This window comes from Saccostrea cucullata, unplaced genomic scaffold (assembly GCF_032062105.1).
Source record: "Saccostrea cucullata isolate Sc308-1 unplaced genomic scaffold, CSIRO_AGI_Scuc_v1 ctg474, whole genome shotgun sequence".
NCBI lineage: Eukaryota > Metazoa > Mollusca > Bivalvia > Ostreida > Ostreidae > Saccostrea > Saccostrea cuccullata.
In genome coordinates this window covers 284,578-297,535 of record NW_026928549.1, presented here as the reverse complement: position 1 = coordinate 297,535, position 12,958 = coordinate 284,578, and the positions used below count along the sequence as shown (strand labels likewise).

The 12,958-nt window shown below is 33.3% G+C and overlaps 1 protein-coding gene across 1 annotated transcript in view; it reads left to right on the top strand.

The window, feature by feature from the left end:
* The first annotated feature begins 790 nt into the window (after nt 1–790).
* Nucleotides 791–12,958, top strand: part of LOC134277919 (protocadherin Fat 4-like) — a 174,945-nt gene continuing 162,777 nt past the window's right edge. The window contains 1 exon segment of the mRNA XM_062760220.1: nt 791–904. Coding sequence (XP_062616204.1) covers nt 823–904 — 82 coding nt within the window. The 5' untranslated portion in view covers nt 791–822.

Below are 12,958 nucleotides of genomic sequence, written 5' to 3'. Positions count from 1 at the left end.
AATAAAAAGGCACACATTTTTATGCTATTTTGTAAAGGTTCTAGTGGTATTGTCAATGTTTTGCTAACAAATATCACACATGGTGCTATAGTATTATTATAATAATATCTTTCTGAGTTTCAAGCATATGCGTATTTCATTGCCAACTTGTCAAACTGGTTAAACTGGGAGATTTAATGCAATCACAACAATGACTGTTTAATATCATAATAATTTATTCACATTTAGCTGAATATTTTTTCATTTATTTCAAAATAAATCCCGCTTGCCGATATCATGCAATTGATAAACATTATATGACGCAATAAATATTTGTACATTCCCTAGGTCACTTAAAATGTATAGTATGTGTCGCGTTTCCAAAATTATTTAAGTAATTTTAACTTACCTTATATTTTGTTAAATGTATTTTCAATTTAATAACACTACATGTAAACAGTTTGCGAGGAATCGGTCGGTAGATTTTATTAATGCTTGGTTTCATCTATAGATAGATACATTAATTAAACCTTTTTACTTGGCACGATACAGTATCTCTTTACATTATATTAAAAAAGAACACATTTAATTATGAAATTCAATACCATACAGATGAATAATATTTTGTTATCTGACCCTATTAATAAATATGAAAACCAATAGATATCAATTTCCAAATCATTCCACGTGGCGGCTCTTCATTAACTCTAAAGTGGATCGAAAATTCAGTTTCAAGAAAGGCAACAGTTTCTGTGCATATTAATAATACAATGTACTAGTAATTGTTTTAGATGATTTTATTTTTATTTTTTAGGAAAGGAGCAATACCTCCTAAATTTTCAGATGTTGGATCATGATGAATTATCTGTGCTGTTTACAGCCTTCCTGCTAAATGTACACATACTAACTGTAAATTCACAAGAACGTAAGTGATTTTTCTTTATTGTGATTTCATAATTTAAAGTGTTTGAATATTAATATTTACTGCAGACTTACTTAATCTCTCAAAATCTTAATTGCATGCTTATTTGTTAGACTATTTGATTAATTGTTTGTTTACAGCTTGCAGTTCACCTGATCCTAACATTGGTGGAACTGTGTACGAGTCTACCTTTTCTTCTTTTGACCCCAACTCGCCACTCTATAGGACAGACACGACGATAGAAGGAATAAATCAGGGGACTCAAACAGCATCTGGAGTCAACATAACCTTTCTTAGAACACAAGCCACCCCTGCTGATCTTAACTTAAATAATCTGTTTGAATTGATAACTTTACCAGTATCTAACTCAACCTATGGAAGTAGGACTTTTATACGATTAAAGTCAGCAATCGACAGAGATGTACGTTTTATACTTTATATGAATCAAATCAAACACAATTACTCTCCTCAAATTATGAGACTAACATTCGGTACTGTCATACGTTCCTAAAATATACGGTAATGTCTCTTTGAAACATGCCAAAATTGTTTTAATGCAAGATGAAACATAAATTCTGATCGTTTAAGGGATTAAAGTAAGGATAAGACGCAGGTCGGATTCTATAAAGCCCGAAGATAGAATTGATCACGTACAAATCCGTATTCACTTCTTGAGAAATGTCAAAAATGGTACCTTATTAAATGTATGACTGATAAATAGCAAATACCTTCATGTTGTCGTTTTAAGATATGGCACTTATTAGCTAATGAGAAAACGTTATAAATAAAATATATCAATTTGTTATAATTTACAGTATTAAAGATAACAAGTCCATTTATACAATACAAAATAGGAGCAGAGCAAACACGGACCTCCAAAGGAGAAGGGAACGGGTGTCATGGTTGAGTGAACGTCATCTACTGACCGGTCACACCCGCCGGGTTATGATCAGGAAATAACGGGAAAATCGTAGACATTTCAGTGTGTAAATCATGATATATAAACAATATATAAGAAACGTCAATCATCCTGTGACAGGGTATTTGTATTGCGTCGACCATGCAAAACAATAATTTTAAACGAGACTGTTGATTGTGTTTAAGTTGTTGGCCATTCTGCTGCCTAAATATCACTGCGTCTAAGTTCATAGATTGTAAATCTTTAATCTGATGTTTCACCAACTTGTTTGCCAGTAGCTTACCTCCTTTAAGGATTGTTCATACATTTGTATGTAGAACATCCTCTAGCGTATCAAATTAACTGAAAGATAAAAAACATCATATGCATGATTTTAAGGAAATTTTGATAAATAAGTAAGAAAAGTTGACGATTGAAAAGTAGAAATCATCTTGTTTATCATTAATAAGAGTTGTTCTGTTAGCCTAAAAATTTTCTTCTAATGAAATATTCAAAATTGAAACAGGTCAGTCTGATTCTGTTCTAACTTTTATTTCAAACTCAGATGGTTATCGTACCGATATATGAATGGAAATAACCTGTTAATTGATAATAATTTAATTTCACTTGTATCAAGCAATTTCATTGGCTAAATTTTACAGAGGAACATATAATATTTTGTATAACATAACTTGCCTACGTCACAATGAAGTACGTCAAAAACGTATTACTCCGCTTAAAGTTACTTTTAAAATAGTGCTCAATTTGAAGCCGTTTTCCGGAGGAAATATTGTCTCATTAAATTATAAGGAATGAAGCTAATTTCAACTTATGTTATCCTCATTAAATTATAAGGAATGAAGCTAATTTCAACTTATGTTATCCGATATAACAAAACTTGGGACAGTTTACGCTTTCGTATAAACCGCTTCGCGGTTTATAAAGCGTAAACTGCCCCAAGTTATGTTATATCGGATAACATATGTTGAAATAAGCTTCATTCCTTAAATAATATGTTGTCCATCTAAATCTCGAGCTGAGGGCAACAGCAAGTGTATGTGTCGCACAGGTTATCCACATATGGATTACCACTGAAAGGCACGAAGATGGACAGCACAATGGTTTTATGATCATATTCAAGACATGTTCATACATATGCTTTAATACGTCCCCTTCGAATAGGGCTACACCTTTTGTAATATTCGAAACTTTAAATATTTACTATTATGTGATTTTTAAACTGTTTTCAAATTTTAAAAGTAACTGTAGACCTTAAAGACCCATGCCTGTTGCATCAGCAAATAAAGAGATATCCATTATGATTATACATGTATAAGAAAAATCTTCTTCTGGTGTCTTGCCTAGAAATAAACCTGAAAGTTATCTGAAATAATTGTTATAGTATTATTTTTTTGCAAAACCAATTTCTTAACTTAGATATATTTTATCATTTTTGAGGAATGTGTTGTTTGACCTTAGATACGATATAATAATCTAACAGGAGAATGAAAATTTACCTTTTCATATACTGTAAATTTATATTTTTCGCGAGTACTTTTTATCGCGAACTGGGTCTATTACGTCAAATCGCGATAATTATAATTCGCGAATGGACGCTTCATCAACTGAACTAAGATAGATTTCAGCACCATTAAAAGAAAAGCGAAATTACGCGGAAATTAATTCTTCGCGTATAATTAGGAATCTACAGTATACAAGAGTTAACCTCTGTTCAAAAAATAATTTTAGGTATATTATTTATTCTCTACATTTATTGATATTTTATGTTCTTTTTTATTTTAAAGGGGAGTTCCTATACTGAAAGTGATGACCTCAACAATATTGAATTTCAATTATCTTGTCGTGCATTGGTAAGTATAGATGGTTTACAAATCTGACCAAATTTACTGTATCCATTGCTCACCTTTTAGAGAGTCTTTAGATTGTAGATCAGTTAATTGTGTTAGACGATATTTAAAGAAAGAAAGAAATAGAAAAATTATGAATTTCATTAGGAATGTCAAAATTGTCAATAATTGATATTCGAATATTCGATAGGAGTATTCGAATATATTCGAATATTCGATAGAATAAACACATCTTAAATTATATTAGATTTATCTTCACTCTCCTGTCAACCAGTATAGGTTTTATGCAATTATTTTGGAAAACAAACTCATGTCGAGTTTGTTAAATGCATAGCAATTATAATTTTTTTTAAATGATCAAATATATGATGAGTAAACATAAAAATTGTAACATTTTTTTTTAATTCAAAAGATTCTTTGCCATGTTCCAGATTAATTGATCGTCTTACTAAAATCTACACTGATATCTCTATAAAAAATTATACCAAGCAGAACAATTATCTAACGGAGAAAAATTAAAAGCAATTTCTTTTTGCTGATTAATTCCTGATAATGGTTTAATGATATTTACATAAACAAGAGATCCATGTGTTTACTGTCAAACTGTGTCCTACAATACAAGCTGATTGTATGTACTGGACACTATTATACCACTAATTAAGTGAACAAATGAATAAATTACTTTAATAGATACACTCTTCACACCTATAAGGTAACCCAAGAGGAGTGTCTTTTAATTTTGAACAAACTTGATTCAATTTCTAATAAAACTTGCCAGGTTTTTTTCTCTCTTTTAAATGCATGTACACTTAAAAACGAATATTCGAATAATAAATTTATATTCGAATATCAACTCATCGAATGAATATTCGAATATTCGTTGACATCCCTAAATTTCATACATGTAGCTCAAAAGTTTTTCATGAGACGAGTAGTGGAATACCCAAAAATAATTATACTTTTCTCTGAATGCAGAATATTAAAATTTAAACTTAAATTGACTGTTTGTTGTATAATATTCAAAAAGTGTGCTTTTTGTTGTTATCATAAGATAATACGAATACTAGTACACAAAATTGTAAGCTTTAAGATAAAAAAAATCAAAAGTAAAATAAAGGGTAAAATTTGTTAAACTAAAATCTGCTTCTTCATTTCAGAAAGACCCAACGAAAACAAAGTTTTTCCTAATGCAGCTGGAGATTCGAGATATAAATGATAATGCACCTACTTTTACAAATGCTTCTTATCCTGCTTCAGTCATAGAGGTTAGTCGACTTTATTAAAATCGAAATTAAAGTTCAGATAAATCAATCAATAGACACAAAATATTAGAATACTGCACTTGCTCTTTAAATTTGCGCTGCATGTCTGTTGAAAATTGATTTTCTGAATTTAATTTTCCAAAATATATTTCAAAATATTAAATTGAGAAAGTAAAGTCAGTTGACTTGAAAACAGAAGCATGATGATTTCCTTATTTTTAAATAAATACATTAACAGTCAGAACCAGTGGGAACAACAGTGTATTCTGGGATAACAGCTACTGATCTGGATGCAGGAACCAACAAAGAAATAGGATATGCCGTAGTTCAAGGAAATGAGAGCTTTGTAAGTTCTTTTTTTATTCCATTTTCTCTAGTGAATTATTGTGATATATTTCTTGAGTACGTGATTAAATATTGGTATATATTTCTAAGTAAAGATTTTTTGTTTACTGTGCAAGTTTAAAGATTGCCCCAAGTCTCTCCGTTTCAGGAAGTTAATAACCCATCCATCCGGACAACATTATTATAATTGTTGTTCAAATTTATTATTTAATTGTATTTTTATTCAAATAATTTAACTTTTTCCTTGACTAGTGTCCAGTTCCATTCGTAAAACTAATTCAAACCCGTTTCAAACCATACGGCACCCACCATGTGTTTACAATATCAATTTCTAAAAAAATATATATATAGGCAAATAATTTGCTTGATAACGTTGAACAAGTAATTATTCTGTCTAATGCATGTCGAACATGTTCCTTTTCGCTCAAATCACTTTACTTACTCAAAAACATTTAACAGATAAACTGTTTTCATTTATTCCATATGATTAAAACTTTGCTAAGGGATAACATATACACATTGATAATAACGATTTAAAGGACCTTTTTATTTGATAAATCAAAAACTATATAATTTCTTCAGATTATTTTCATGTTTCTTTGTATGAATTATACGTTGAAAAAATGTAATTTATTTACGAAATATGCTTTTCTGAATAATTGGCATTTTTAAAATACTAGTTCACTGTAGTAGATTATTTTATTCGATTTTTAGTATGAGCAGTACTTTGATGTTGAAAAGACCTCTGGAAAAGTTGTTTTGAAACAAGCATTATGCGCTACAACAAATTCTCAATACCAGGTAATAAAAAACAACCACTGTCAAAATAAAGAAAGAAATCAATGTAGAATATTAATTCTTTGCAATCAGTTAGGTCTCTTTAATGATTAATTTAGGTACTAGTATTTGATTGAGTAGTATTTGTTCTCCTTTTTATATTTATTTAAAAAATCAGGTTGAGCTATTTCTAGAAAAAAAACATCCATGTATTGAGAACATAAATCCTGAAATCCTTGAGCAATACATGTGTATGATATACATGTAAAATGTTGTCATAACTTTAATATAAAAACAGGGTCTGTCAATTTTTCTGCTTATACACAAGTGACAGCAATAACGAATGTTTAATTTGCTTTACTTTTTTTAAATTACATAGTTTAGTGTGATTGCAAAAGATAATGGTTCCCCCCAATTAACTGGAACAAGTATGGTGACCATTCATATAATCAGAAATTCCCAGCCTCCAGTGTTCCTAAACACACCCTATAGATCCGCCATAACGAGAGCTGTTCAGGACAACTCGGCTTTACCTGGAGTCAGTGTAGCAACCACGGATGCTGATACAGTGGTAATATGATGTTTGTGTGTGACGGAAAAAAGAAATTTAAAAAAAAGTATGCTGTACAATTTTTGGCAAACTTTTCTGATATCTTCTGAAAGAAAAAAAATCATGAAACAAACTTGAGCATTAAGGCGATCTTTAAAAAAAAAAAACGAAATTGTTTAGTTACCTTCTCTAGATCGATTTAAAGCTCTTCAAGTTCCAGACAACAATTTTCTTCCGTATTCTGGAAAATAAGATTTTTAAAAATTAGATTTTTTTTTACCAATCTATCAATATATAAATTTCTCACCCTGAGTTGGGAGAAGGCAAACAAACAGTAATTTAAAGATGGTCTAAATCTAGATGCTTTTATAGGCTATGTGTTATTAATGATTCCTTGTGCAGAGCCCCTTCAATATTGTCTCAGTGTCAGTGATCGGAGACGATTCCGCAGTTACTCTATTCAGACTGGATGGATCCAACCTTCGGGTTCAGAATGCAGCTACTTTGGCAGCAGACAAGGCTAATACCTACAAGGTAGGAGAAGACTTCATTCATTTTCAGTTCAAATTTTACAAAAGTTGAAAAATATACTCAGTGTTATATCTACTTTTGCCATTTGTACATTTCATATATTCTTCGCTTCATATTATTTGTTGGTAAAGTGGTATCTTTGACAGTTGCGATTACTGGCAGAAGACGGAGGCTCACCAAAGAAAACTGCTACGACAACAGTAGACATTACTGTCAATAGAAACCTTGCTGCACCCCAGTTTAACCCTGCTTCGTACAACCAAAGCATTTTAGAAAATTTCCAACTTGGCAAAGAAATTATTACACTTACAGCCACAGACAGTGACCCACAGGTGTGTAAATGATGCTTGAAATCGGCTTTTCTCGGTTTCATATTTAAATATTTTACAAGAAAAGAGATGATAATCTGTCATCAAACATTATGATTAACCAGATCTCTTAATTTTTTCCATCATCATCTTTCTTCACCTGTCTAGATATATATATTTTACACGCAATATACCCTTAACACAAGCATATTGGGTTTTTGTCTCCCAGTTGAGTCAATACGCAGGAGCATGCTCTGCTAACAAACAGTATATTAAACAAGGCTTAAGGGGATGAAGGATGTATGGTCACGTGACTCAGTTGATTTACGTCATAATCTCTGATAAAATATGTACAAAACCAGATTAAAACCACAGTATTTGTAAAAAAAAAAATACTGTTTGTTTGAGTTCACCATCTTGTATAAAAATAACTAAAAACATTCAAACTTTCTTGCAAATAGTTTCAAATTACGGAATAGATTGATCCACTCTTCTGTTTCCCTACACTGCGCGTCCAACGCTGACGTCATAGTGGATCTTAGTACAGTAAGATTATACAAGGTAAAACATGGGTAGTATAATATCATAAAAACGGGTCATGATCAGTACATGGTGGGATATTTTATGAATTACAGAACACAAAAAATATTTTTACATGGTTGTTGACGGAAATATATTGTAGTTATGTCTTACTTAGCTTATTTCGCAAATGTGTGACGTCATAGTAGGGTTTTCCTGTACTCGAGAAATGTAAACATGACACGTTTTTCTCATGATCATGACTCGTTTAACTTTGCCCCGTGCAATATTGAGCTCAGCTTCACCAATCGATATTTTTACAGTTAATCAATACAATGATGACCATGAACTTCGACGTAAATTTTCAAATATTGAATGATAGGATTTTTTGCAAATTAATTTTTTTTATAGTTTAAGTTGTCCTTAAAAAGTCGTAAATTTCCGTCTCCAGATGGGGTGTTACAAAAGAATCTTGCTTTTTCTAATCTTTAACCCTATTCATACTCTAAAATATTTTAAAAGACACATTTCCGCTGGTATATTTTTTATCTATGGTGAAAAATTTCAATTATCGACCGAGTAATGGACCCAGAAACACGGAGAATAAAAACTCCGCTCAGACACTGTGGGGTATGGTATTTGTCACTCAATATCTCAGAAATAAGTCTAGAAACCTATTGATATGTCTGCTTTATAGTATGTAGGACATACTAAATAAGATATATACAAAATATGAAAAAAATTAAATGACAGGTATTTTTTCAGCTAAAGGTCCTTCATCCCCTTAAACAAGTTGATGAAACAATGATATCAACAGCTTCGTTTAAAGTGATCATTTCAAAAGTTTCATGGCCTATACGTTGACATTGTTAGCAAGTACCATGTATCTTTGAGTCAAAAGCTGACTGTTATTTTTCATTCCAATTGTTAGACCATAATTTACAGCCTGAATTGGCAGCAGATTGTTCTGTTTGCTCGATCGTGACAAGGAACACAAAGGGTTTGACCCATCAGTAGGAGTTGCTTACTCCTATATGGAACTTAATCTAATCTCTGATGACCGATCAGTAGGAGTTGCTTACTCATACATGGAACTTGATCCAACCTCTGAAGACCGATCAGTAAGGAGTTGCTTACTCCTATATGGAACTTGATCCAGTCTCTGATGACCCATCAGTAGGAGGTGCTTACTCCTATATGGAACTTGATCCAATCTCTGATGACCGATCAGTAGGAGTTGCTTACTTCTATATGGATCTTAAACTTTTGTAAATGCTCGGGTTAGAAAACATCATGGGGTCAGAAAATCACAATGTTGTGTGTGGTTGTAAGAAAAAAATATATCTGTGATGAGGAGTTATCTTTCTTCTAAATATTTCTTCATGTGAAAAATAAGTCATTCTTATTAAAATACTGTATTTAGTACTTGAAATATTAAGCCATTTTTAAAATGGTGCTTAAAAAGATACAACTTATTCAGTTTATAAGGCATTTGATTTTGGATTTAAATGTTTTCTTGTTAAATATAATAAAACAATTCCAAAGAAATTTGCAAACAAAAGTAGAAAGTTACGTTTCCATCATATGTTTGGTCTCGTCAAATTGACTACTCAGAGGTCTCAGGAAACTGAATAAGAAAACCGTGATGAGTATTACTATTTTGTACTTTGAAAGTTATCTGTCTTTTCAGATTGTCGCTATCCCTTCAACAATTATGAAGGCATCATAGCAACCGTGCAATAAAACGGTTGTAATTTTAATTAAGTATATTATTACAAAATGACACCCCCTTTCTTAAATAAATAATGGAATAAATGTTGAATCAACTGTTTTTCAACAAATGATCAATGTTGATTCTCAATGTTGATTCAATGTTAAGACTTCAACGTTGATACAAATTTTCAAAATCTTGCATAAAATCAATGTTGAATCAACATAGAAAAACAACGTTGATTCAAAGTTTATTCAGTGTTGTGTGCCTGCTGGGTTGATCCAACCTCTGATGACCCATCAGTAGGAGTTTCTTACTCCTATATGGAACTTGATCCAGTCTCTGATGACCCACCAGTAGGAGTTGCTTACTTCTATATGGAACTTGATCCAACCTCTGATGACCGATCAGTAGGAGTTGCTTACTCCTATATGGAACTTGATCCAACCTCTGATGACCCAACAGTAGGAGTTGCTTACTTCTATATGGAACTTGATCCAACTTCTGATGACCCATCAGTAGGAGTTGCTTTCTCCTCTATGGAACTTGATCCAGTCTCTGATGACCGATCAGTAGGAGTTGCTTACTCCTATATGGAACTTGATCCAATCTCTGATGACCGATCAGTAGGAGGTGCTTACTCCTATATGGAACTTGATCCAACCTCTGATGTATTGAAGGTCCATTTTTTTTGTCTGTTTGCTCTGCTCCCAATTTGTATTGTTTCAATATACCTTTGAAATTAAGTACTGTTTTTTACCTCTTAAATTGACTCATATTCATTGCTGGTCAATGTAGGCCAGTGAATTTAAATTTTGTATTCTACTTTAGGCCCCAAACAATCAGTTGAGATACTTTATCGTGGGTTCTAACACAACCATCACTGAATACTTCATGGTAAACGAAGACAATGGCGGCGTTATGCTAAGGAGGTCCATGTTAGATTACCCAAATAGAACAACAAGATTTACAGTCAATGTGAGTATTTCATGGCTTATAATAAAACTGAAAATATCCTTATTAACAGCTGGATATATTAGACGTGATTATTTTACGATATTGACCGTTGTTAGCTTATGTTGATACAGATGATATAATATGTAATGCAGACTTTTGGAGAAGGTACGACCATCTTACAATTTAAGAAATATTGCGCGGGCGAAGAGGGATGTATAAATCATTTTTTTAAAAAAATCACAGAAAAACAAATAAGGAATCACCAAGATTATAGTTCTGAAGCAGACTGTATGAAATTGTTACATTTTGTTACGTTTTTCATACTTGTTAGTCCATTATTTATACACTGAATTGACGACGGATTTTTTCCGTTATTTCCTGATCATGACAACGAACACACGGCGGGTGTGACCGGTCGGCAGTGGATGCTCACTCCTCCATGGCACCTGATCCCACCTCTGATGTTTCGGAGGTCCGTGTTTGCTCTGCTCTTATTTTGTATATTGTTTAATGGACGTTGAGATTGAATACTGTTCGTTATCTCCATATCCTTTCTTACATATCAGGGACATATGGTGATTCATAGAGTCAATAGTTTTCAAGTCATAAAAATGCAGTTGTTTCATTAGATTATTTCTGTTTTGTCAAACTTCACAGCATTTGATCATGCAACCGTCTCACCTCACTTCCGTGAAGTTTTGAAGCTCGTTTTGTTTTTATCAATGATTCTATTGGACATAGGATGCCTGATACATCTCTTAATTTTTAGTTTGAAGTCAATGCAGCAGACAGAGGAAGTGTTCCACTGACAGCTAACAACCCTCAACTGGTGTCCATTTCTGTGGTCAGAAATACGGCCCCCTATTTTGAGAATGTGTTTACCTACCAGACTCAAGTGCAACAGAATGCCAAAGGAGGCACAGTTGTTTTCACACCCTCAGGAAGGGACGCGGATACGGATGTAAGAGTTTAATGTGGTTCACATGGTTTTATTTTTATTCCTTTGCTAAATTTTTTATGTACCCTGTAGCCACGAGTTTTATTTTCTATATCATCAATATCTTCCCTTTGTCAGCACAACTTGGCATTCTGAAAGAATATGCGCCATTGTCCCTCTCTTTTTACATAACTTGCAGCTAGAGTCTTCGTATATATCACCCAATGTTGCAAGTTTACAGCAGATAAGAGTCTTTTCTCCACAGTTCTGCCCAGGTTGATTCTCTCCCCGGAAAGTCCCACTTCATCAAAGTTCAGTTGATTTCGCTTTCCGTTCATCTTCTTCAATGTACCCTAATTCATCCTGAACCATGGTGTGCTTTTCTGATGCTGATGCTTTTGACCACTGCTGGAAGTGTGGTATTCACACGCCCTGTCGCCCAGTTCTTGTATTTCCAATTATGTCTCGTAAGTAAAGCATACTTTCTGCTTAATTCACTAATGCTTTTACTTACCACTTTCTTCCTGTCTTTGTCTGGATCCCTGCTTCTGCGACCCTGTTATCTGCTGAGTCACGTAACGTCATTACCAAGCGGATTTTACTGCTATGAATTCTTCCACCACGGAGGAAATTGGAGTTGCTGTAGAGTCCAATTGATGTAAATAATAGTGAAACTCCAAGCCACCTCCTCAGATACCCACTTTTTTTTCCTTTCAATGGCTTCGACTGCAGAAGATGCAATTTCATATATGAGAAGCAGCCACATGACTCCTGGTGGGATAACATGCTGGTAGATTCATGCCATATACATTTTATTTTCCAGGTACTCCGCTTCCATCGACCCTTTTTTAACCAAGCAAGAGCTTCTTCTTTGTGTCCTCGATACTATCTTTGTCAGTTAGGGATTCATTAAACCACTTACCCAGTACTTAATATGGTTTTCTATATTGATGGGATCTCCTCTTCTGGACTTTGCATTCTGACTTGCCTGTTGAAACGCCCCTAATCAACACGAGACATCTTGAATTCTTTGGCTTGAACTTCATGCATGCCAAGGAAACGCTATCTCCCAATGATGATAAGACCCATCTCGCCTCTATATGGGTCATTGTTATCACAGTGAAATCATCCATCAAATTTTTGATTGGTAGCTGATAAATTCCCGAGTCCATCCTTGGTCCTCTTGTTACTCTCTCTGCAGTCTTTGTTACCATCCCCATATCCATTACGAACAGGAAAGGAGAGATTGTACATCCTGTGACTATCACTTTCTTTATATTTTGCCAGGATGTGGTGTAGTCATCGAGAGTGGACTGGATCTGCATTCCCCCGACGTAGCTCTCGGCCATCCCGTGAACTTTCTTTGGTATATGATACCGCTCCATTGTCGACTC